The 27,225-nt window shown below is 46.6% G+C and overlaps 1 protein-coding gene across 1 annotated transcript in view; it reads left to right on the top strand.

Annotated features, from left to right (window-relative positions):
- The first annotated feature begins 834 nt into the window (after nt 1-834).
- CHN2 (chimerin 2) overlaps nt 835-27,225 on the top strand; it is a 247,693-nt gene continuing 221,302 nt past the window's right edge. The window contains exon 1 of the mRNA XM_036246651.1: nt 835-1,114. Within this exon, the coding sequence (XP_036102544.1) occupies nt 1,066-1,114 (49 nt within the window). The 5' untranslated portion in view covers nt 835-1,065. The remainder of the gene's footprint in view (nt 1,115-27,225) is intronic.

The following is a 27,225-nucleotide window of genomic DNA, read 5'->3' as shown; positions in this document are numbered from 1 at the left end:
CCGTGGGCCGGTCGGGCACTGTCCGTGGCTGGGGTACTTAAGTGCAGCTGGATTGGCTTGCTGGGTGTTTTGAGGATGTTTAGAAAACTTACCTCCTGGCAGGGCTGGGACCATCAGCTCCCGAGCAACAAAGGACAATTTGGAGGGGACTGACGGAGCGCTCCACAGCCGCTCTGGCACCCCAGGCCCCCTTCTGCTTTAACAGCGTGTCCTTAGTGACCCCGCGTCCGCCCTCCCTTTTCCACCCCGTCTTCTCGCCGCTTCTTAGTCCGCCCGGGCGCAGCGACCTCCAACACCTTCCCTCCGCCCCCCTGTCCCCACTCCCCGCTCCAGGTCGCCTTCCAACCCTTGGAGTGGCTCTGCGCACGGCAGCTGCGCTCGCCCCGCGCCCCCGGCGGCTTCCCCAGCACCTGGAGGTCCCGCTCCTTGTCCAGGGTCCTCCCGCCCCGCAGCCCGCAGCCTCCCCCTCCAGCCCCGACGCAGGAGCTGTCAAGCCCGCGGCAGCTGAAGCAGCCCCCCAGCTCCCGCGTCTCCTCTCCTTCCTTTGTGTGCGCCGAGCGGAGTTGGGGCGGAGGGAGAAGGGGGAGGTCGCTCTGTCTGTCTGTCTCCCGCCGCTTTGCCCGGGCTGCTCGAAGTGCCGCCGGGAAGGCAGGAGCCCAGCGGAGGGTGAGGGGAGCTGGCGGGCGGCTCAGGGACGCCCTGGCGCCCGGGTCCCACAGCGCGCGGGGCTCGCTAACTGCAGCTGGGGCTCGGCTGCACCACGTTCGGTCCGCTCCGGCCGCCCCTTGGCCTTTCTCTGCTCCCACCTACCTACCCTGAGACACCCGGAGAAAAGCGTGCAAAGGCGCCAAGAGGGACGGAAACCACAAATAAATAGCGGCGGCGGCAGCGCGTCATCTGGCGGAGCAGGAAGTGCAAGCAGAGTCCAGAGGCTGGTGCTTGCTGCGCGTCCCCAGGACTTTGCCATGGGCTGGGGGCCGCGGCGGCTGGGAGCGACCGGGCGAGGGCAGCGCAGGCTGCGTCCGCACCGGGGCTGAGCGAGCAGCGACGTGCGGGGCCGCGGAGATGGCAGCGTCCAGCAACTCCAGCCTGTCCGGCTCCTCCGTGTCCTCCGGTGAGTTTCAGCCCGGCGGGTGCGGCTGCCGCGCCGGGTCACTCGCCCCCTGCCCTCGCCCCGCGCCCTGGGATGGAGAACCTACCTGTGGCCGCCCCGCCCGCTCGCTCGGAGTGAGAGCAGGCGTCCGGTGTGGCACTTGTTTGGCTGGCCGGCACCCTCGGTGCCCACAGCACCTCGGCGCTTGACATCTGACAGCGCAGAGCGGGAGAGCGGTGGCGCCCTTAGTGTGGGGACGCGGGCGTTCTGGGGACTTGGGGCGCAGTGGGGAGAAGCGAAAGGAGCAGGGCGGGCTCGCACTTTCTGGCGCAGCTGGCACCGGGGCTGGCGGGGCGGGGAAGGTGAGGGTGACCCTGGGCGCCCCGACCCGCGAGCACCGCGGCGCCACTGTGCTGGATGCCTGAATTCAAGGCACAGGGGAGCAAACCCTCGCTCCTCGCAGACTTGATTTTCTTTGTTTGTTTCAGAAATTAGCTCCGTGGAGACACACGCTTGGGGCATGGGTTTAAGATGGACGTGATGAAGGGATTGTGTCTTCTGGTTCTGATTGAAGCGACTTAGGGAACGTAGAGCCCAGCCTCTGACAATTTTCCTGGGGGTGTGCGTGTGTGTGTGTGTGTGTGTGTGTGTGTGTGTGTGTGAGAGAGAGAGAGAGAGAGAGAGAGAGAGAGAGAGAGAGAGAGAGATATTTTCCCTGTGTGGCCTCTTGGAATATGCTATGTAATTTTACTTTCCAAGCATACAATTTTTTTTTTTTTTACCCCAAGTGCAGCTGAGCAAAGGGAGGGCTTCCTTCAGCTTTTCTATGGTTGATCAGCAGGTCTAATTGAAGAGAAAAAAATTGCTAATGAATCTGAAGGAGCAGGAATCAATAGAAGCACCCCCACTGGTTACTGAATATGACAGGTTTCTAATCACAATGATCCATTAGGTAGAATTCTTCTACCTCTCTGGTCCCTCAAAACTTTAATGGCAAACCTTCAAGGGATATCTGATAAGACCTTTAGTGTAGGATCTGGTATTCAGTGGTCAAGAAGGTGTTGAAGTCCTAATGGAAATGCTCAATGTATTAATTCCTATTGTGTGCTGTTATTGTATTATTACCCAAAATTAAATTCAAAGGAAGAAACACCTTGTTGGAGGCATTAGACAGCAAGCCAGGGAACCATATCCATGGATGTGTGACTAATTAAATCATAAATACAAGGCGAATTTGTGGTGTGGCACAAGGTGCAGTTGTGGTGTGGCACAAGGTGATCACTTGAAAGCCATCTGTTATCTTTTCTGGCAGGTTTAGTTGCAGGGAAACGCACTTCCTTTCTTGGTCACTGCCAACTAACCCAAAGCACAGTGTTAGTAGGTGAATGTCAGAGTTCAAGTTCCTCATAGTAGCAGCCAATGGGACAGAACAGTCATATCTTATTAAGAGCAGCAACAAGTTAGCCGCCTGTGGTTTTAATTCTGAGAACTCAGCAAATGCTACAGCTTATTTTTAGTACCCCCAAACCACTGCTGCTGCTTTTCAATTCATTTTGGTTGACTAACATTGAATTTAAAACACAGTGATGTTGGCTCACGATTAGCAGATGGTTATCCCTCTCATAAAATTTCCCACTTGGAAAATCAACTCATGAGGGAGAGGTGGCGAAGGGGAAGAAGCCTGGAGAAAGGACCGGAAGGCCGTAGTTTCACATGATTTACTGATGGCATAAATTACAGGTGACGTGGCATCTGAATTTTCTGGGCTTGATGCAGCTCAAGAAATCTCGTTGAAAAACCCATCTCAGCCTTGGGAAGAACACATGGGTTTGCAGCAGCTTTAGATGATGGTAATTGTTTTTCAGGTAGGAGAGAGATGCTGGAGATGGTTCTCTTTCCTGCCCAGCTACCCCTATTTTAAATCCTAATGGAAACTGGGGCATTACATGGAAGCTGAAATTCAAAAAGTGGGCAGGGATACAATATTTGGTGTGAATCGCCCTGGACCATGAGCTTATGTTGTCTAACTCACCAATTAATCAGGCACTTTGTCTTGAAAAATAATGAGAACTGTAGTTCTCTCTTTAAGCACACTTCTCAAGGTGGGGATCATGAATAATTCAGACAACACAAGCAATTCACACCTGTGAGAAGTGTTGGGCAGGCAAGAATAGAGCCTGTTTGTGATGGCAGCTGAGTTCTTCCAGGCAAAGGTCAGAATCTGAGAAAGTGGCCCTTTGGGAGGGCCTGCTGTGTACCAGGAGGTAAGTCATAAACCCCACTTCAAGGATCTTAATCCAGGAAGATGATTTTGGGATTCCTTCTAGCTCTGAAGTTCTGGGATTATTGTCCTTGAGTTCTGGCTCCGCCACTGACCAGTAGGGTAACTTCGGGTGAGTTATTTAACTTCTTCAAACATCAATTTCCTCATCCATAAATGAGGCAAATGCTTGTAATAGCACGTGAGAATATTGGTGGGGATTAAACGAGATAATATGTGTAGAGCATTTAGCACAGGGTACGGCACCCAAGTGCTTGTTGTGAATAAATTTTGCTCCTTGGAGGAATGGAAAAAAAAAAAAAAGGCAGTCACAGACTCAGACTTTAGGTGCAGAAATAAGTCCAACACATACAATCTGCTTCTTACATTGCATGTTAAAGTTGATCTTGAGGTTTGAGCTCTATTAAACAAGCATTTATTATCTTTTATGTTTCAGGCATAATCTTAAGTGTTTGGAATAGAAAGATGAATCAAGATCCTTTCCCTCACTCCCAGCAGCAGAGGTGGACATGCACATATCAATCTGTATTCCAGTTGGATAAGATGAATTATGTGGAGGAGACAGCAGGGAAGAGAGGGTGACCTCAATTTAGAGGGGTCAGTTTAGGTGACCTATGAGTTGGGCCTTGAAGGATGAGATGGATTTTTCCAGAAAACAGAGAAAGGGAAAGGCACTTCAGGATGAGGAAAGAATTTAGGCAAAGGGCTGGAGATGAAGTTCATGACCTGATTTTCAAATTCCTTTCTTAGGGCTATTGACCTTTTTGTTGGTGGTTACTCTTCTCTACACAGTTATGCTTATAGGCCGAGAAGCAGCGTTGGCCAGAGCTGCCGATCACTTGCCGCTGCTGCTGTTGTAGGAGGCTTCTGTCTGCTCAGGTACCGGTGTGTTCAGTGACACAGCTCTGGACACCTGAGGACATGTTTGGGCAATTGATTCTGCCGTGTCCAGCATTTGGAGAGGTGAACTCGAATAATACGGGTTAAGCCTCTCTTAGGGAAATAGCTGTGGAAGATTTAGGTTTGGTTGTGTTTGCACAAAGTGAAGATCTAATCGTTTACTCAGTGTTAAGACTCAAGTTCAGGGACTTTCCTGAGACTGTGTTCACACTCGCTGCTGTTGAGACCACATCACCCACGTGTATCATTTCGTCTGTTACCAAATGACACACAACAAATGAAATAATCAAGTGAAAATTAATTTTTAAATACGTTCTTTTGAGAACTCTTGAGAAATTTTCTCCTGGAATATTCAATTATGTGTAAAAGAAATTGCTTTGCCTTTATTTTAATGATAACTGCTGGTAATTAAATTTCACAATCACCTAGATTGGCAGGAAGGTTTGATTACCTTTATTTTTTTTTTAAATCAGAAAAAAAAATCTCTGTCTTTAAGCCTTTAATCTAGCCTGTGATACTCTGAAGTAAACAATGGTTGATTTGCAAAATAGTTTTCTTAATTATCGTGGGTTATAGTTGCTTTTATAATTGAAATAAGAACATTTTGCATATAGTAATGCAAACGAGAAATGGGTAATTGCACACAGCAAAGAAAAGAAAACAACTCAAGTAAAGTGATAAATACAGAAACTGAGATATTTTTCAGTAACTGAACTAGGTAAAAAAATTAAATATTAGAGGGACTGTGGGATAAGAAGTTAAGATTCTGAGAACATAAACACACTGTATTATAGAAATGAAATCAATATAGACTTCTAAAATTAAAATGCAAATGTGATAAAGAGTAAAAATCAGTATTAGGTACAGTTATCAAACCTTAATTGGGAAAAGACCATTCCAGAATGCACTGAGGGAGTTGTTTCCCCAGATTCTGTGCAACAGTAAAGTGGGCCAGGTAAACACAGTCATCCCTTTGTGTCCACGGGGGATGGATTCTATGGGTATCAAATTCCAAGGATGCTCAAGTCCCTCATTTAAAATGGTGTACATCAGTGCATACAGTTGGTGCTCCACATCTGCGGGTATGGGGGGCCCAACTGTAATCCTATTTTCTGCTGTCATATGGCTGGTGATAAATAGGAATTTGCATTACTTCTTATGGGAGGGCCACAACCAGCAACATATACAAGTTGTTCATATTCCCAGATGCAGAAGGTAAACCTATGCCAAGATGGACATGCGTGGAACCAGAAACTCCATGTATTTAACACTACAAAACAGGGTGTCTTTTGTTGAAACAGAGATGTCGTCTTTTGGATTCTTCAGTAATATTCAATCATGTGTAAAAGCACTGTCTTTACCTTTGTTTTAGTGATAACTACTGGTAATTTAATTTCATAATCACCTAGAGTGGCCAGAAGACTTGGTTACCGTTGTCATTTTAAATCACAGAAAAAGAAAGAAAAATATGGTCATTAAAAAAAAAAAAAATCACAGAGCTAAAGTGAACCCCCAGAGAGAAATCCTTCACTCAGATGCAGAGTATTGTTCCTTGCTGTTTTTCTGGTGACCTTTTCCACACCTCGTTTTAACTTATTAGATCTTCACTGTCCATTTGAGGCTCGGATGAACCCAGGGATATAGAATCAGAGAGGAAGTCCTTCTTAAGCATGACAGCATGTTTGTGGTGTTTGACAAGGGCCCACGGACTCGTGTACTTTTGCGTAACTGCCAGATTACCCCCACTTGCACCAACCCTATGAACTGTTTGGGTCAACTTTTAGGGGATGCAAACAGCAGGTATTTTTCAAGGCCAGTCTGTGCAAGGTTGAACTGGACATTGTGTCCTCTGAGCTGCCCCCTGTGGGTGACCCCAGGGTCTGTCCTGCAGGGGGCCATCTGCTGCCCTGCAGGGTCTCCTGTTTTTGTGCAGTGGAGAGGTAAGGGGACATTGGGTTTGGAGAAGCTGTACATGAGCTGTGTACACGCGTGCTCTGGAAAAGTTTCCTGCTGGAAGATGCAGACTCCTGCCGAGATAGTTAGATACAGAGAAAGAGAAACCGATCTGTGATGGACATGTGATTAACAGCGTCTATCACCCAGCAATCACTCACCTTTTATGAATATATTTGCATTTTATGGAACCTGGAATATGTCACTTAATTTTCAAAATGAATAGCTTTCCTTCCTTCCTTTTTTCCTTTCCTTCCTTCCTTTTGCTTTCCTCACCTGTTATGTTGGTCAGATTTCTTTGTAGAGATTTGTTTCATAAACCCTGCATTTGGTCTACTTTAATGGTAATAGTTTCCAAGTCCTCTAAGCACCTTCCTGCTTCTCCTTCCTTGTGCTCAGTGGGCGAGGAAGCTGGTGTTCTGCCTCCCACGGCTTCTGGTCGAGGGTTCAGGTGGATGCCTGGATCTCTGGTGTAGCTGGTTGGTGCGATAAAGCACTCTCATGGGTCTCAACGTTACTAACAAAAGCAGCGGTTTATTCAAAGTCCCCATGACTAGGGGACAACCCAGGTAGGTATGTGCTGGCCCCACACGCAGTCTACTCGGCCACAGGACGCGTGTGGCTGCCCACTGGGGACTGAGGCTGGAGACCTAGCATGTGTGCATTGCCAGTGTTGATCAAACTTGTCAGCCGTGTACCCGGGGGAGCCGTGTACCCAGGGGGAACCGTCCACCAGCTGCTTGTGCAGAGTCTGCATTCCCCCTCATTTATTATTAATCAGACACCTTTGTGGGGGTCTCTCTTTGACTATAGCTTTTACCGAATGGTCTGATTACAGCATTGCCTTGCTTCAACACTGTGGCCTATCAAAGTCACCCAACCTCAGCCCGTGCACCACGTAACCTCCGCAGTATACGCTGTTCTTTTAAATCCTTCAACGTCTAAGTTCCCAGAGACGTTCTGTAATATAGGTGTTCAGTTAATAGCCTTATTTAAAGGGTTGTCATCACCTCCAGTCAGAGGTTACGCTGATTAGATCCCCGGAGTGGAGGTATCACCCACACGTCGTGCTGGCTGCCTGTCACCCCGTGCATGGTGGCCTGCTGGGGAAGGTGCTTTTCCAAGAAGAGGGGCTGGATGCCAGTAGCAGCCTGGCAGACTCAACTAGATCTGGAGAAACAGTCTGCTTCCCCGAGCTGGTGGGAGGGCCCACGTTCTGAAACATGTCTCCGTGAGGGGTCCTAGGAAGAGCCCTGAACTTGGGGTCAGAAGATCTGGACATTTCAGCTCTTCACCAGAGCATCTGAACCCTTGACCAAGGCTCTTGAACCCTTCAACCCTTAACCAGAACCCTCAAACCATTAACCAGGAAGCTTGAGCCGTTAACCAAGCCTCCTAAACTCGTAACATCGGCACTTAAACCATACGCTCAGCCAAGCCCTGCAACCAGCTAGCTGTGTGGCTTGTGTGAACAAGCTTCTTGCAGCCTTAAGCACCTACTGCAGACTGTGGCTTTAACAGCCTATTTTCGGGACTTGCCGTGGGCCTTCACAGAAGTGACAAAAGTGTGGCCTCCTGTAGGCCTGCCCACCGTGTCACCTCATTAGACGCCACTTCTCCCCCTTTCTCTTTCCTTGCCTTAGGGTCCCGAGCCTCAGTGGGCGTGGCTAGAAAGCAGAAATAGCCATATCTGAGGGACTTAGCCCCCAGGGTTGGCGTTCCTGAAGCCCTGCTTGGGAAAATACTGAGAAACTGTAAAATCAAGTAACAAGACTGAACGGCTGTTCCTTGTCATTTTGGTTCCATCATCGTAGATAATCCTCACACTGTTCTCCAAGGTAGACATCGTGTCTTGTTTTGCAAACTGAGAAGTGGGTTAGAGAGGCGACTGGGCTCGGATCTGAGGGGCTAGGATGAGAACATCTTCCTGGTGGCCAGGCCCATTCTTTTCCTCATCAGGGGTCGGTTGGCTTCTATCTCTGTGTAAATATTTCTGACATCAAAGTGGAAGGGTGAGACACACGTTCATGGTTAACAGAGAACACACAGTACTTAGATGTGCTTGACCGTGCGCCCCCCGTGGGTGTTCAGACCCTCACTCGGCCTGACGGGAGTGTTCTCACCAGAGCCCAGAACCGGGAGGGAGAGCCCCAGGGGCATTGGACAGGCGGGCATCTGCACTTAAGAACAGTCTTGCCAGGTAAAGCGTGGATAGGTGTTCATTGCACTATTCTTGCAACTTTTCCAAAGGCTTGAACATTTTCTAAATGAAAGAAATAAAAAAAATATATTTTTTTAAAGCAAGGGAAAGAAACAAAGGTGATACTTTGCAATCGGTTGGCCATCTTCACTGGAGTTTTAACACACTCCATGTGGGATGAGGATATCAAGTCTTGTTACTGCCACAGGAAGCTTTCAGATTCTGAATCTCAGGTGGCAGAATATACGTTTTTAGCCTATATCCTTAGTGAAAAAGGAAAGGAACCGAAATGATGAAGTTCAGAGAAACCACACACAATACCTACCTGAAAAGTATTTTTCTCCCGAGCCGGATTGACTTTTCGTTTCATCGAAGGTTTAGAGGAAGGAGGGACCTTGGAAGTTGTGGGGCAGATCCCAGTGTTGTCCAGGTAGGAGAATCAGGGTCCAGGATCTCCGGGACCTGTCCGTGCTGCTCGGCTGGTTGGCGGTGGGGCTGGAGCTGTTGTCCAGGTCCCTCTCGCAGAACATTCATTCTCCAATTCTTTTCCTGGCGCATCTTACACAGTAGCGTCCTCCTTAGAGAATTTCTTACAGACATTTTTCCTGACTGGCTTCACAGAAGCTGTTCTGTTGAATTATTTAATATTTTCCAAAAACAAGTCACAAAGTGCTTTGTGATTTGTTGTTGTTCTTAATCCTCACCCGAGGATATTCTTCCATTGATATCTAGAGAGAGTGGAAGGGAGGGAGGGAGGGAGAGAGAGAGAGAGAAACATCAATGTGACAGAGACGACACATTGATTGGGTGCCTCCTGCATGCATCTTGATCAGGGCCGGAGATCGAACCTGCAACCTAGGAATGTGCCCTTGACCAGGAATGGAACCCATGACCCTTTTGTGCTTGGGTCGATGCTCTAACCACTGAGCACACCAACCAGGATGGTGCTTTGTATTTTAAATGGGCCTTCGGCCCTGGCCGGTTTGGCTCAGCGGTTAGAGCATTGGCCTGCGGTCCTGAGAGACCTGGGTTCGGTTCCCGCTAAGGGCACGTACCTCGGTTGCAGTTTGTCCCCGGCCCTGGTCAGTAGTGCCCGTGGCAGCCACTCGATGTGTTCCTTTCACGTCGATGTTTCTCTCTCCCTTTCTGTTCCTCTCTCTCCCTCCCACTCTACCTGAACAAAAAATGGAAAAATGTCCTCGGGTGACAATAAAAATAAATAAATAAATAAATGGGCCTTCGACCTCAAGGCTGCCATGGAAACAGAAGCACTAGGACTTGGGGGGCCTAGTGTATGCCCAACTCTACTATGTTTAGTGTGGTAACCACTGGCCACATGTACCTATTTAAATTTAAATTTAAACCAATCCGGTTCCTCAGTTGCACTAGACACATTTCAAGTGCTCAACTGCACATGTGGCTAGTGGTGCCATATTAGACCACCGGAGATAGATTATTTCCATCATTTTGCAGAAGATTCTATTGGGTAGCACTGTCATGCAGGGTCAGTAGTTCTAAGACAGGAACCTGGCTAATGTAAAATGAACAAGCTAAGGATGGAACATTTGACAGAATGTTCTCCCAGTCCTGTGTTTGCTTCTTGTGAAGCTTAGGTTATATTTGACTAATTTTGCAAATCAGCTTTTCTTAAAGTAATTTTTCATAACTTTGAGGGAAACTCTAGAATGACAGCTGGAGGATGATGGGGAGGGTAATTAAAATGTTTATAAACTTTTCTGATTCTAAAATTTGATTCATGTTTTTTAAAAAAGTCTGTCATGTCCCTAATGGACAACCCCGTTTCTTTCTTAAATAATCCCCCAGTGAGTTGTAACGTCAGCCTCAAAGAGGAAAAAAATGCCCACGTCCAGAAGAAGTTTGGATTTTATAACTGTATCTCTTCCAAAACACCATAAAGCAAATAGGAAAATTGGGAATGTGCAGACTGAGGTTGCAAGTGGCATACAAGCCATACTATTTATTTTATTTTATTTATTTATTTTTGATACGTGCCCCTAGCGGGAACCAAACCCGGGACTCTCTGGTCCACAGGCTGACGCTCCAACAGCTGAGCCAAACCAGCCAGGGCCAAGCCACACTATTTAAAAGAGATTTCCTACTAACCTGGCCATCAGCAAACCATTGGCCTAGAGGATTTTGCTCCTGCAAAAGGCCCACATACGAGGCAAAGCAAATGCACAATGGGTTTTAGAAAATAAAATTAGCTTTTGGAATTTTCAGCACCTTTAATTGGGGGAAATGCATACAGATAAGATGCAAGAACATGACAGTTTCTGAGAAAAGGAAGCGGCCTCCTCCTTGAACTTCTGTTACCACCTTCAAGTGCAACAACCATTGGAAAGGTGAAAGTTATCTTTAAAGAAGGGTCAAGCAAATGTTAAGAAAGAGGTTGATGCTGAGGCCAGTGGACTTAGAAACCAGACTAGCCAGGGGATGATGGCATGCACGACATGTTCATTATTGTCATAACCCAGATCATAAATTTGGGGCGGTGTGAATCACAGAATCACTGGGGTGATAACCTTATGCATTTCTTGTCTCATCAGAGGCCCAGTCCCTGGATTTCATGGTGCCCATACTGCCCTCTGTACCTTCAGCCCTGGCTGCTCACTCTCTTCTTCAAGGAAACAGAACCTAGCACTTCTTTATGATTTTAGATAATACCACAGCAACATTCTAAAGTGCTTTTTCTTCAATAATGTTGCTTCTAAGGAATAATCTTCGAGATCAGCACTGGGACAGCAAGTAAACAGGAAGCAAGGGGTGTGGTTTTGTGGATCAGTGTTCTGTAGCATCTATTGGAGTGTGGGGGCTGCAGCATCGACCTTTAAGGGTCTGTTTCTCAAGCCCTAGAGCTGCGCTTCCAGTGTGGTAGCCGTGTGTGCTAGGAAGACCTTGAAGCGTGGCCAGACCAAACTGAGATGTGCTGCAAGGTAAAATACACACCAGGGTTGAAGACTTAGCACTAAACAAAAAGACAAGCCCTGGCTGGTGTGGCTCAGTGGGTTGGGCATCGTCCCATGGACCAAAAGGTTGCTGGTTTGAGTCCCCATCTGGGCACATGCAGGAGGCAGTCAATCTATGTTTCCTTCTCACACAGATGTTTCTCTCTCTCTCTCTCTGTCCCCCTCTCCTTCTCCCTTTCTCTCTCTAAAAATCAATAAAAAAAAATTTTTTTTTTTTTATCCTCACCCGAGGATATTTTTCCATTTTTTGTACAGATAGAGTGGGAGGGAGAGAGAGGAAGGGAGAGAGAGAGAGAAACATCGACGTGAAGGGACACATCGAGTGGCTGCCACCCGCACGACCAACCAGGGCCGGGGACAAACTGCAACCGAGGTACGTGCCCTTAGCGGGAACTGAACCCGGGTCTTTCCGGACCGCAGGCTGACGCTCTAACCGCTGAGCCAAACTGGCCAGGGCAATAAAAAATATTTTAAAAAAGACAATTCCAAATACTATATTGATTCTATGTTGAAATGATAACATTTTATAGATATTAGGGTAAAGAAAATTAATTTAAATTTAATTTCACCTCTTTAAACTTGTTTAATGTAGCTAATATAAATATTTAAAATATTTATTATATTTGCATTGGACAGCACTGTTCTGGACGACCCGATTCTCAAGTCCCTGTTTTGTTTTAGTCCCGACATTGAGAGCTGTCCCTCATTTTACTGGGTCTGGTCTGGACAGTGATGTTAAAATGAAATACTACAGAGAGGAACAGGTTGGGACCTTTATCAGATTCTTGTTTATACAGGCTTTGAACTTTGTTTTTGTTTTTTGCTTTACTCTAATCCTAGACTTTTGTATTTACTTGTTAGATTTGTGTACACTCTTCCTTCCAAAGAAAGAGAAGCAGAGAGAACAAGGGACACGTTTTTCTCTCGATCTGTGCAGAAAATTCTTACTCTTGGCACTGAGACTTCTTGCTGTAAATATGTGTATGTGTACACACACAGGTACACGTGTATGTATGCAGGTATATATATGTCTGTCTGTACACATTTGTTGTATATACACAGAAAGCAGAAGTGGAGTAGGTTCCTAAAAAAAGTTATTTTCAACCAAATATATAACAAATTAATATCAAGGAAAATGAAAAGTCAAGCCCAGCATTGCTTTCAGTGATGAAAGAATTCACTTGGGATTATGCTAATGATGTGTAGATATTAATACACATAATTTGGCTGCCTAATACTGATTTAAGTTGCTCATTCACATTCACTTTATTACAGGAAAAATTAGCCATTCCGTTTTACAGCGTTTGTCCCTGAAGACAGTGAGGCTGTTAAAGCAGGTTTATTGGGTAAACAATACCAGTTTACCGACTTTCATATGCAAAGAGAACATTATTATGTCTCCTCCAGGAAGTGCCATGGAGTTGGTAGTTTCTGGTTGCGACCTGGTTAGCCGAAGCCCACTGTCCTCTGTCATCTCCCAGCTGAGCCATCAGTGTCCAGGTTGTCGGTGCTCTCAGTGACCAGGGCACACTTTTCCTCTGTGACATGAATATGCCTGAGGGTTGAACTTTGCCCACCGGAGAGCCCTAAGCTTGTTTCAAGCAGCCCAACTAACCCCTGTGCTTTCTTCCTCCGAAAATAGGGCTTCATCCTCGGTGGGAAAAGCAGCTGATGGGGACTTTACGAACTCTGTTGATGTCGTATCAGATTCAGATTAGGCACACAACCACAGCAAACCCAAGCAGGTGCGAACGGAAGGCAGGATTTTGAACTAGACAGTGTAATTTGTCATAAGAGTGTAGTAGCTGCCACAGTGCTCCTGGGCTCTATGTGCTAACCTCAGGGATAGCACGACGGGGTATTTTGTCCAAACGTGCTGAGGCCCCACGGAAAAGAGGTGCCCGCAGACAACCTCTTTTTCTTAAACCGCCGAGTGCACATCTGTGCTTCAGGAATTCAGGAAAACGTGTTTCTGAGTTTGTATGTGGTTCAAGCTGGTGCTCCTTATGGTGGCGAGTTCCATCCATTTCCCGCCTCTGGAGTGGCTGGGGTTTCTTTTCACTGCTTCACATTTAACGCTCTGAAACTTACTTCTAACCCGTGTTGGGGGGTTGGTAAGTAAATGTGGGTTCCTGCGAGCCCTGCACTCCAGGGGCGGTGCTGTGGACAGGGGCCGCGGAGCTGGGGGTTTGGCCTGAACACCAGCACCTGCCGGCTGTGTTCCGTGGGCCTCTCCGAATTTCCACGCCGTCCTCCAAGTGGGCTAATGGTATTTGTTGAGAGAATCAAATGGGATAACGTCTGTGCAAAACGCTTGAAAGTGGAAACTTTGTGAATAAAGCATAAAAATCTCTGGTCTCTTGAAGTTTCCCTTCTAATGTCGATGCTCGATGGGTCCCTTGCCGGAGTGATGAGTGATCACTCAGAGTTCATGATCTTCTCAGATAACTGGGAAACTCTTCCCTAAATTTATGACCTTGCCCTTGTTCACAGCCTTCCAGAACCTTGAAGTGCAGTCCCCCCAGCTTAGAATTTCCCCACTAGTGTGAGACTTCACTGTGCCTCCCACACTCCATAAGCATTTTAAGTTAGCCCAGACCAATCTCTCATCCCCAGGGACATCACTGTCTACAGCTTCTCATCCAGAGGAGCGGCTCTTTCTAAAATTATATTTGATGTAATATTCAGTATATGTAAATGAATATCTGCAACACATGCGAGTCACAAAGCCCAGCAACATAATTCATGGGGAAAAAAGCCACCACCCAAGCTAGGATCATCCCTACCCTTGTATCTTCCTGGGTATTCTTCTCCCGCCCCTCCCCCATCGTCTCTTATTCCCTTTCCCAAAAGTAACCGCGACTTTGAGATTTCTGCTTCTTATTTCCCTGCTTTTTCTTTTTAAAAATGTTTTTATTGAATTTTTTTTATTATTTTTTAGAGAGAGAGGAAGGGAGAGAGAGATAGAAACATCGATCAGCTGTCTCCTGCACACCCCTACTGGGGATCGAGCCTGCAACCCCGACATGTGCCCTGACCAGGAATCAAACAGGGACCTCTCAGTCCATTGGACGATGCTCAATCCACTGAGCCACACCAGTTCGGCAACTTTATCTTTTTTCTTTAAATAATGATATAACATATCACGAAAGTACATGCCCCACTCAAGCAGGTCTGTCTCTTCACTGCCAACCCCAATGCACAGAACCGTGTCTGGCACGCAGTAGGCACTCAGTAACTAATTGCTTACGTCCCAAACAGGCTGGGAGGGTTGGAGGGAAACCCACGGAGGGGCTAATGGGTGCAGGTTTCTTTTGGGGTGATGAATTGTTCTAAAATTGATTGTGGTAATGGTTTCACACAGCTGTGAATATATTAAAATTACTGAATTGTACACTTTTAAACAGGTGAATTGTAGGGAATGTGAATTATATCCCAATAAAGCTGTTATTTAAGAGGAAAAATAAATGATATAGTAGGAATGAGGTGAAAAGGCCATAAAATGAGCAGACAGGGAAAGCCCCCATAGATCAAGTCCTTCTTGGATAGGATGCTTATAAGCAGACACGCAGCACTCACTCCACAGTCACCGATCTCTTGATCAGCATGTGCAGGTGCCCCTCCCCTTCCCGATTTTATTTTCACATTTGTCTTTTTCTGCTGCCAGCCCCTGACCTCCTTAGAAGGTTCCACAGAGACGTGTTTCTGTGGCTGGCTCATAGGGCCAGCTCCCTTCTCCAGTTTCCCCTAAAGGCTGCCTCATCCTCCCTTCGGTGAAGGAATGAGGAAGAGCAGCAGTCTCCTCGGCTGATGCTGGACAGAGCAATTAGTGCATTTCTCACGGCTAGTTCATTGGAGTTTTATGCAGCTTTTCAAGCTCTGGGCACCACCCTCCGAGTAGAATGCGCGTGTCTGGTGCTGCGAGTACTATTAACACAGCAGCGCCTCCGCGGCTGCCTCCGGAGGCCCCGCTAGACGACGCACGTGCAGACCTCTCCAAGGTGTCATCGCTGCCTCTTCTGTTGTGTCTAATCAAAGGGCTGGCACCCTTTGATCACAGCGGATAACAGTGTTGTACTGTAAATACTTTGTTAGGAAGACTAAGCTGTTACACAGGGATCGCTGTCTTGGATGGTCTGAGTGTTTACTTTTACCCTGAACAAGTAAAGAAAAATACATTTGATCAGACCTAGAATAGGAATATTACAAATGAAGTTTTCTAAAACCACATATGGTCCACTATGATCAATCCACTCAGTGAGCGTTTTCAAAAGATCTGCTGGTGTTGAAGGCCAGGTTGGTGCAGAATGTCCTCCCCCCCAGGTGGGGCATCTCCTAGAGCAAGATGCACTTTCTGTAGATCAGAGGCAGATCTGGCCCTGGTGGGGAGCTTCTGGAGAGAGAGACTGGTGTCTTTGGGGAACAGAGTCCCCCAGGTGGCTGTGACTTTCATGGGCAGACTTCAATCTGCAATGGCCCGTATGGGTTATAGGATGGCTGGCTCCCCCTCCAGGCCTGTCTGCCTTCTTTCCCCCCAGAGGACAATAAAGATAAGCACCCACAGAAAATACAGATAAATACCCATTCATGGGAGTGTGAAGGCAAAGCAAGTACTTGGCTCTTTCCTTAAGCTCCCAATTGGAGTATTTTTCTGGCACCCGAAGGGTTGGGTTACAGTGGATTTGTTGTTCTGTGTCCTCTGTGGGGGGAGATCTGGCTGTCCTGAGTCGCCTAGGACAACAGCCCACGTGGCGAGGGACTGTGTGCCTGTGCTAGCCTCTGCAGCTGCCCTGAGGTGTCACTTCAGGTGTGGACTTCATACCTGGGTCCTCCTACTTCCTACTGGCACAGGCCAAGCTTTTCCTAACAAAGGTGCACTGTCCCCAGCCCTGCTGTGCAGGCAGCTTTTCTCCTGCTGACAGCATGCGTGACAGCCGCACCTCCTCACTTCCTGACCGGAGCCAGGGTGCCATCAAACGGTGAGGATGCTTCTGCTGCAAACACAGAAAACCCTAAGAAATGGGAGATAGGAGGCATCAGACTGTCTGCTTCCCTGCAGTTCCCTGGCTCCGCCCTCCTGGTGGGAGGGCTTTGTTCTCAGCCTTGTTCTCCTTTTGATGTCAAGATGGTAACAGCTGCCCCTGACATCCCATTTAGAAGGAGAACAGGAGTAATCTCTTACTCCTGGCTGAGTGGAGAGTGAAGAAAGCTTTCCCAGATGTGCCCCCCTCCCTGGTTTCCCATGGCCTCATTGGCTACAGTTTTGTCACATGCTCATCTGTGAGCCAATCACTGACAGCGAGAACAGGATTCCCCTGATGTACTCAGTCCAGTCATGATCTTCTACCTGTAATGGGGATGGGATCAGGGTCTCCCAAGGGGTGAGCACACCTGAAAGCATCAAGGTTCTGTGGAGGAGGAAGGAGGAACCAAGAGTGTCTGCCACGGTTATGTCATGAACATCCTCAGCCCTTGGGTTCTCTCAGGCCACCGCAGAGAGACTGCGAGTTCTAAGAAACCTGGCTTCTCCAGGCAGAGGACTTAGTCTAGTTGAGAGCCTAGCAATTGTGCCTTGTTCGGTCTGTGACAATGGTCACTCCTGACAAAAACATTTCTGCTTCCCTTCCAAATCAAGGTGACTGACAGCTCTTACTGATGCCTCGCTTTCACTGGCTAGCACTTTGTGGTTCGAAGCACTTTGTGTTATGGTTAGGGGAAAATATGGAGCCATTCACTCAGAATTAGATAGATTCTTTAGCCCTAATGAAAAGTAAGTAGGTCGGGAGGTTTTGATTCTTGACGGACTTGAATATCCCTGGACTCAGCGTCAGAATTATTTCTTAGAAATTCAGGGAATAATGGTAGATGATTCAACCACTCCTGGTTGCTATGGCAAGGAATTTTTTAAGCTATGATTCTTGAGAAATAGTGATCATTAGCAGCTCTTTGTTTTTCAAACAGAGAGCTCTGTAAATTGTCCTAGTCGAGTGGAATAGATGATTGGCACGTTGCTGGAGAAAGACGCTCAGGTTCTTGCGAAGAAAAGAGCACAGGCAGAATGCTCTGGAGAGCAGATCTCCACTGTTCATCCTTCTGGCAGGGTCTTTTGTTTAAAGATCACTGGACAAGGAGTCCTGTGACCCAGCTGCATGCTAGTGTCGTCTCAGAGTTTGCTGTTCGGATGGCCTGGGGAAAATTACGCGGTCAGCTTGTAACTTTGGGTGCTCATCTGTAGAATTAGGAGGTCGCACCGGATCATCCCCAAGGGACTTGCACATTGTCTTAGTTTCTGACTGTGCCTGTTCCTCTCGCCAATTTACCATGCCTGGTGCTGTCCCCAAGGGAACGACCTCCATCCCCACACCTGTACTTCACACGTGCTTCTCTGTGTGTTCGAGGCACCTGGTCTGGAGAGCTCTTGGGGGCCTGGGCTGCGCTCGCTTTTCAGTCGTCACTGCAAGCCACCCAGAGACGGTCCAAGTGTGCTCCAGGGCAGTATTAGACAAGTTCAGTCAGAGAAGTCAGTGACCAGCCTCAGCCCACAGTCCAGAGCCTCTGAACCCTCACCTGCAGAGGGTCCCAGTTCTCAGAGTATTGGGTGCTTTGAGCAGGTCCCAGAAAGGTCCTCTGTCCCAGAGAAACCTGGTCTCATGCTCAGATCTGAGGCAGCAGAAACAGCTTCTGGTAACCAAGAGGAAACTGTGCCGGGTCCCCTGTCAGGGGACCTCATGTTCCCAGCACAGCAGCCTCCTGAGGGTAGCTTGGAGCAGATGGGAGGAGAGAGATGTTGGGTGCCAGAGTGGTCAGGTCCGGTCAAGGACAAGCCAGTGGATAGCCTGTTCCAGTGCTTTCTGCTACATAAATATGGCTCTTGACTGGTCAAAGGTAAGCCCTTGAGAGAAGGTCCTGGGTCTTACCCTGCTCCCATCCAGTAGCCAAGCATGCTGGCCAGCACACAGCCGTCCTCAAACCTCTGTTAAGGTTTCCCTTCCTCTTTAACATGCAGCGTTGGGGTAACCTCTCTTGGCCCCCTGGCTCATCACTCCTTGGCGGCATGTTGCAACCTCATTGAAACCTGACTTTTCTGGGAAGCTTCGTCTCTACCAGGACAGGAAGCTTCCCGGACCAGTGCTGACTCCTTGACAACCACCTTCGAGTTAATCTCGTTGCTTCTAGCGCAGTTGCTGTCCCTTCTGTTCCTGGGCTTGTCATCCTCAGTCAGCAGGGTGTGGTGCTTTCTCCCTGTGGTATCTGCCCTCATCTCCAATGTATGGACCAGAGACTAGTCTGAGATGGGCTCTGTTACTAAAACATTGTCATTTCAGAGTGTCACATGGTCCTACTTTCAGATGGAGGTTAAGTAAATATTTTTATGTTTGAATATACGGCACACTCATCCAGTCTCGAGTACCCCTTAATCACTGACTTCCCCAAATATTTTATGTAAAGCCTTGGTAAGGGAGGTGGCAGTGCTCTGGGCCTGCTTCTTCTCGTCTTTGCTTTCTCTTCCTTTCCCCCTTCTCTTTTCCATAAACTCTGGGTGTCAGCCACCACACGTGCTGCCGAGGAGGGACACAGCGAGGGAAGCAACCCTCTTATAACTTACTGTGCAGCATCTATGTGCAGTCAGGCATCACTCCATAAAGTCAGCGACCCCCAGGTCACCAGCTACTAGTGGAAGGCTTGCACCTCCTAGCTTTGTAACACTTTGGGGGTGAATGGCTGAATGGAGATAAGACCCTCACCACAAAGGAATCTAAGTCCAAGGTTTGATAGTGAATGTGGACTTTGTGGCACTTGATAGAACTTGTCAAGTTATTATCAGTTATACATATTTGTGGTTCAAAAAAACTCTTCCCTTAAATTGCTACCCCTTTGGAGCACTATCTTCTGAGATTTTTGTCCCTCAGAAAGATGCCAGAAGTCTTACAGGGGATCCTCACCAGCAGTGGCAAGGTGTGACGTCCAGACTGAAACTAGACATTGAGAGGGAGGCTCTGCCTTCACTCACTGTCTACCTCCCGCCTGTGGTCCCAGCAAGTCGTGCTCCCAGCTCTTGTTCTCTGGTTCTGCAAGTTTCACAGTCCAGGGAGGGCTCCGGATGTCCTGATTAAGGGTTTTGTTTGGCCTGGAGGCAGGCCTGGAACTGTACCTCCTCACCACAAGGAAAGCATTTTTAAAACCAGCACATGAGTCTAAGTCTGTTTCCAAAGTGTTTTCTTCTGTCTGAGTTACAGCTTCACCTTTCTGCTCTGCCAGAGCAGAGTTGCTGCTGGTTAAACAGGACTTAGAAATACTTGTTGCTGTTATTCTAAGGCAAGGATTTGCTCTGGTGGAAAGTAATGTGTGTGTGTGTGAATGTCTGTGAACATGGGTGTGTCTGTGAGTTCCTGTGTGTATACACGACAGTGTGTGTCTGTCTGGAACGGTTTGTGTATCAGGGTATAGGTGTGTCTTTGTGGGATGTGGGACATAAGTGTGTGTCTTTGTATCATAAGGTAGATTCAATCCCCAGGGGACCCTTACTATGGGATGAGTTTTTAGTGACTATCTTTTCTTTTAGTTTTAAATTAATTGTCACTTCCTTGAGTGACTGATTCTAGATACGAAAGTTCTTTTAAAGAATGGAAATGATATCATTTAATACTTCAATGGTTACATATAATTAATCTTATTATGTAAACCAATTATTTTTAATCCTCAGATGGAGTTTCTAACTAAGCCTAAGTAATTCTCAGGGTGTAATGACTGACAAGCCATGGGGTCAACATGTCAGAAAAGCAGCTCTTTGGGGGTTGGAACCTTTTTTTAAAGTAGACGTTTTAGTTGCCGAAAGAGTCCTTGTGGATTTCCTTCAACATTCAGAAAGCAAGAAGAAGAGGAAATTACAATTAATAGTCCTAAAATTCCAATTAATCTCTCACATAGTGATTAATTTCCAGAGACACAGAGACTCTGCAGTGTATCTGAGAGAGAGAAAGACAATTAGGACTGAGGAAATGGTAAAGGACCGGCGGGTAGGCGGAACTCCCACCAGGATCGAAGGACGCACTAGGATCGAGGTAATTAACACGGCTGGAAGTCTGCCAGACACTTGGTCTAGCATTGGCTTCTCTTAATGGTACAAATGTACCCATTTTGAAACCCATTGACCATGGTTCCTAAAACCTCCTTTGGTCTCTTTATGGAAACACTCAAGTAAGATCTGTTGTCAATTTAGAGTGCTTTCTCTGTCACCTTTTAGCTCATCATTTGGCTGAGATTTTGACCTCTGTCTGGCTTTGCACTCAGGACACCCTGGGGACTCTCCTCCCCTAACAGTCAGGATCTCAGCGAGCTGGTTCGAGGCTGTTTAAACAGAGGATGCTTTAAATTTCGGACACCACTGATAATAGCCTGGAAATCACGAAGACCCATGGATGCATCACCATTTTCCTCTCTAAATGCAAAATAATATCAGGGCATGTTTGGGGTGCATTTTATTAAGGACAGGATAAAGGGGAACAAAGGGAGGATTAGCATGTTGCCATAGAGCTGGCTATTCTTGTGAAAATTATACTTGTTTTAGCATGCAAATGCTAGATTCGAATTACGGTGGATTCCATGTTAAGTCATTTGGAACTTATTTTATGTACCTGAAGTTTTAATTACATGGTAATGAAGATGGTGTTAAACGTTTCCAGTAGCGTGGTCCGCTCCTTCTCCCCAGCTCATACTTTCGAGGGGAAAATCCATCAGAGAACGAGGCATAAACATCACAGCCCCTTGAACTTCTAAATATGTTCAGTGCTTCACAGCAATGCTGTAAGTGAACTCACTATTTGCGGTCAGCTGGAAAACTTAACTTTGAGGGAGTTTCACCAGCTATACTGACCTAGAAAACTAAATAAGCAGTTTGGAAAATCTGGTTTGTGCGTATAATTATTTTTACATTATCTCAGGCTGTGCCTTGCAAAGAGCAAACCACAGTAGTTATCTGACCTATTGCTCTGCCATTGCCTTTTCTGCAGCACAGTAATTATGTAGAACTCAGCATGTTTTCCCCGACTGCACGGGGACGGTCCTCGACCTCAGCAGCCCGCTGTCTGGAGGCTGCTCAAGCGCCCGGTGTCCATCTCTCCGTCAGATGGGAAAGAAACCTTAAGTCAGGAACGGTGGGAACATTTAAAGACTGGGAGGGACACTGGGAGAGTAAAAGCATTTGGACTTTTATTAGCTGAAAATGTCTTGAACATAGGGATGTATCAGATTGTGGTGTGTTTTTTTTTTGTTGTTTGTTTGTTTGTTTTTAAACCCTCACCAGAGGACATTTTTTCTTTGATTTTTAGATAGAGTGGGAAGGAGGAAGAGGGAGTGAGAGAGAGAAACATCGATGTGAGAGAGGCACATTGATTGCTTGCCTCCCACACGGAGCTGGGGATTGAACCTGCAACCCAGGTACTTGCCCTTGACCAGACATCGAACCTGTGACTCTTTGGTCTGCAGGCTGATGCTCTAACCACTGAGCCAAACCAGCCAGAGCTCAGTTTTAATCAAAACTGATGACTCTTCAAGGTGACAGAATCCTAACAAGGCTTTTCATTTGAATGTAAACATTTAGCGGGGTTATAGGTTGCAGGATGTTTGTGAGAAGGCCCCAGCGGCCTTTGGATGTAATGTTTTAATGCGGCTTCTTCCTTTAGTTCCTTGGAGCAAGTGCAGATGCTCTCCTTTAGGTTGTATGCATGACTGTAAAGCACGCCTGAATGAAAGACACGTTTCTGATCATTTGCCACATCCCTTGGGCAGGGGGCTGGCCTGCGGTGACCTGAACACAAGTGGCTGAGCAGGAAGACGTATGTCTGCCCCGGGGGCGGGGGGAGACGGGGGGGGGGTACCCAGCCTCAAAGCAGTTTAATCAGGACACCTTGGCTGCCTTATCATCCCGATGAGCTCGCCTTGCTATTAGAAGACATTGAACTTTGTTTCCAATGTGAAAGTGACTGGTGGGGTTTAGATGTTAATAAAACTAGGCTTAGTCTATAGTTTTATCCCTCTTAATCTTACATTAAAAAGAAAAAAGACAATTGAAATGAATTACAAAGCTGTAAAGGGCCCTGGGTGATTTTAGTCTTATTTGGGACAGTGACATCCCCTCCCCCCTACCCCAGAACCCTGACCCCCGCCACAGTCTCAGCTCCGGAGGTGAGGGGTGGCTGCTTCTCCTCTAGCGCCAGCAGCGGAAATCCCGCTGGCGAGGTGGCCCGCGGCCTGGGGAACCGCACACAACCCTGGGAAAGGAAATGTCCCATAAAGATATGCTTTTTAAATTGAATTTACTGGGGAGACATTAGTTAATTAAATAAGTTCAGTTTTAATACAGACAGGTCGATGAAGCCACTCTACTCGGGGCTTCCGATAAAATGCTGCTTTGCATGACTGCCGTTCCCCAAGTTAACCACTCTTCTGACTTTCTCACCACAGGCCAGTTTTGTCTCTTTGGATTTTATATGCGTAGCATCACACAGTGTGCACTTATTTACTGTCTTCTAGCGAGATTCTTTCATTCCACATTATCTCCAGATTCCTCCATATACTGTGTCTACCTGTGGTTCATTCTTTGTCACTGTTGTAGAGTGTTCCAGTTTCTACATATTTATATAGACCTCTGTATTGTGCTAAAGATGATTCCTGGGTTGTTTCCAATTGGCCCTCCTACAAAACACGCTGCTATGCCTATTCTTGTATGTGCCGGTATGGACCTCTCTGTGATGTATATATTTACATGTGCATTGGTTAGGTCTTGGGGTGTGTATGTATTCAACCTGACAAGATGCCACCGAACAGTTTTCCGAAGTGGTTTTACCAGCTCATAGCGCCACCCGGCAGTGTCTAAGTCCGCTGCGGGTCTCAGCACCGCCCCGCGCTCCGTTCCTGGGGACTTAAAACTCCGCTGAGCTGATTCTCGAACACTCTGCAGCCAGTAAAATCCAGTGCGTTTCTGAAGCTTTTCATCAAGGAAAAGGTAATTACGTTTGACCAGAGCAGCAAACACAATGGAGAGACAGGCCCACGGGTGTCCCCGGGCCGCCCCATCCTAAGGGCCACTCGACCAAAGAGGAACACTTAGGTGGAACCGCTGGCCCAGTTAAGCAGCCCTTACTTCTCGATCATTAAGTTCATTTTTTTTTCACCAGAAATGTTCCAATTATGAAAAACGATGAAAAAATTCCTGAGTCAGCGCCGCTAAGTGTGAACACAGTAAATATAATAAAAAAGACAAACATAGAGGCCATGGTCAGATACTACTAAGGTATCTACACACATAACTAAGCAACATAATTTAATTATGATGAAAAGAAACCTGACAAGACACATTTTTTTTTCCTGTTTCTTGAATGCCCACACTGGGTTTATTTCTAGAACTCTGCGTTGTTGAAGGAGAACATTGGAAGCTATTTCTGTCCTCAGTAACTTTATAACCCCAGTCACTTCACGTCTTTGCCTCAGTTTTAAGTACATGCAAAATGCGGAACATGGGCTCTTCTCTGTTTACCAAAAGGATTATGGTGAGAAGCCACCGAAAAGCCTGCAACAGCTAATCCACGTGGAGACTTCAGCCAAAGCATTGTCCACATTTTCCGCTTCCATGTTTAAAATAATCTTCGGGTCGGTACAGCGCTATTCGAGGGCGAGGTATTTTCTCATGTGATAAATCATACCTTTCCCGGGGCCGTCTTATTTGTCACGCATCTTCTGTCGCAAGCAGAGCCCATGTAGCGTAGCCTGTAAGTACATTTTGCTCGTTCTCGTCTGTCTTAGCAGAAAGGAATGGAGAGGATGATTCATAATGAGTAAAACACATATCGTCTCCTGGAGACAGAAATAAGGAGAAAGGCAGATTTCCAGGCGAGAGAATTTATCTGGGCTTTGGAGGTCGTTGAAAAGGCGAACCCCTCTGCTGACAATCTGGAGCCTCCTGAATGGACACCTCGTTTCCAGTCACAGGCAGATTGCTTTTAGTTGCGGGGAACTGCCAAGGCCAGGGCTCGGGGAGTCTGAAAGCAAGCCCCTTTCAAACTCCTGATAGATTCAAAGCAGATGGAATAAGAATGTGGTCTGCTTTCCTGATTGTCACCACACGCTTCACAAGTTCTTCGCAGCAATTCATACCCTGTCAAGATCAGGAGGGGGAATACGGCCCAATCACAACATTGTCCTGTTATATCTGGACACGGTAGATTAGCCCAGAAAGATGTTAGCTATCAAATACGCAAAGTTTATCGTAAAGCAGCTGTTGGACTTTTAAATGCGAGATCTAAGAAAGACAATATTATATATTGTATTATATATTAAGTTCTTAGGTCAGTCAAGCAATGCCAATATATGAAAAACCGTGTGTGTATGTGTGTGTGTGTGTTTGCTCTCTGACTGTCCATCTTTATGGAAATATGTACATATATGTTTAGTGTAAAATGTCCAAAGATTCTCTGTAAAACAGAGTTTGATTCTACAGGATATTAGTGCTGTAGTTTAGCATCTCTTTTGATTTCCTATCCTGACTTTCCATGATATGGAATTTCTAGTCCAGAAGAATGGCAAAGCTGGTCATCTTTGCTACATTTTTTTTCTTTTTAGAGAGGGACGAAGGTAGAGAGAAAGACAGAGAGTGAGAGAAACATTGATGTGAGAGAGAAACATCAATCATTGCCTCTCATATGTGCCCCAACTGGGGATTGCACCCGAAACCTAGGTATGTGCCCCGACTGGGAATCGAACCCATTACCTTCTAGTGCATGCTCCAGTCAATGGAGCAACACCCACGCAGAGCAGCCTTGCTGATCTTTAAGGCGGGAGACTGAAGTGGATTACCTGCTGTGAGCTCTTGGAGATCCATTTTAAGGAGTTGCCACTAATCACTGGAAGAGGTGACTCACCTTTGGGACAGTTCTAATTATTGAGTGGGTGTTGCAGTCACTGAGCTTTGCAGTAGTCAAAGCATTATTCTGAGACATGTCCTACAAACCATGGGATTAGGGCTTTATTAATAAAACTCCCCAAATGGTACTTGCTCGGTGTCCCTCCACTTTAGAAGATAAACAGGTCGAATTAAACTAACACAGAAAGATTGCTTATCTTATAATTAAGAACATCAGACAAGAATGAATTTTGAATTTATAACAGTTTCTGAGTTGGCCAGGGAGACATATTAAATAACCTTTCTTTTTAAAAAAAAAAATATCTTTTGAGGCATAAATTCTCTGTGGGGAAAAAACACAGAACAATGAGCTGTCTTTTCTCAATTGATTGCCTGTAGCATTCCAAATGCTTTGAAAAATGAAGGGAAATTTCATATTTTAAAGTGATCTTTCAGAAATCTGTTATTACGAGTGGGGAAAAGAAACCAATGTCCTACAGCATTTCGACTTTTTGGAAACTTCCATGATGTAAGCTAGGTAAGTCTGGGATGGGCCAGCCCACAGAGCCCTGACAGGGGCTTGAAATACAAACATGAGTCACTGATTGGAATAGTCAGCCAGCCAAGCAGCTCACACTGAATGTGACTTTTACAAAAGAAAAATGGACACTATTTCCTGACATGAAGACAGCTACTGTCTTAGTTTTTCCTTGGAAATGTCATAGAGCTTTATCCTGTTTATTCACTCCCCACAGTGGTCCTGAACATCAGTTTGGGTCTGTATATTTTAAGATATTGGCTCAAATATCATATGTTCTTAAGCAAGGCAGAGAGTTGAACAAGCACTCAAGACTGTTAAAGTAAAAAAAAAAAAAAAAAAAAAAAAATCAACTTACACACATCAGAATCCAATGCAAATCAGTTTTACGAATGGTATGCTTTTTCAGGTTTTCTCTGAAATTATCCTGGGGGATCTTAATCTTGCTTTTAACGTTCTCGATGTATGCCCAAAATCATTAACAGAAAGAAGTAAGGATAGAAAAAAGATTTTAATGACCTCATTTTTTTTCTTTGTTTTCCCTAAAATGAATTTCTGAAACTGGTCTTCACTTTTTTCACCCACGGAATGAAGGTGTGAGAGCCCCCTGAAACTGTGCGATTCGCAGAGGACATTTGCGTTTTCAGGAGCAAGGGGCATGCATACGACACGAAGGGGGTAACGGGCCTTCCCTGATCTCGCTCCTTGGAGCTGTGGTGAGATGGGACGTGTTGTTGTTATTTCGTCAGAATATTCTAGAACTGCTCAGCATCCGTGCTCAGCTCAGCACCACCACCGGCTGACGGTGGCAGAGTCTTGTTCCCCATCGCTCCCACCGCCCCAGCGTCCCTCTGGCTGCAGGAGCTTCTGGAGGTGATGTCTCCGTGCCTTGCTGGGTGGTCGGGTGTAGCCATTTCAACTCTTCCATTTTCACACTGTTCTGACATGGAGTCCCCTTCCCAACTCAGCGACGTCCTGTCCACCGTTAGCCGCTTACAGTTCACTGAGCTGTTCTTCGTTCCACGGAGATGGAGCCATTGAGCGCTGTGCTAAGAGCTCAAGGCTGGTCTACTGTCCAGCATCATCCCCAACTCTTCTGGCAAAAGTCCCCATTTTCTTATGGGGTGCCTACTTTTTCTAACTCTCTGGGTCTATACAGGTCCAGAGCTTCTGAGGGTGGCTGGTGACCCTGGCATCACCGAGAACAGCTTCAGAAATGGGGCCAGAAACAGACCCCATTGGAACGTCAGGTTTAAGCTGCAGTCATTTTGCAGTCATCACCTGGGACCCAGGAGAGAGCGCACGGCTGTGGGCACAGGGCTGGCGACGCAGGACCTAGTCTCCATTCAGTGTCTGTCCCTGGGTCCACTGTGGGC

This window comes from Molossus molossus, unplaced genomic scaffold, assembly GCF_014108415.1.
Source record: "Molossus molossus isolate mMolMol1 unplaced genomic scaffold, mMolMol1.p scaffold_m16_p_7, whole genome shotgun sequence".
Taxonomy (NCBI): Eukaryota; Metazoa; Chordata; class Mammalia; order Chiroptera; family Molossidae; genus Molossus; species Molossus molossus.
The sequence above is the reverse complement of the archived record's forward strand: the minus strand, read 5'-3'. Positions and strand labels throughout refer to the sequence as shown.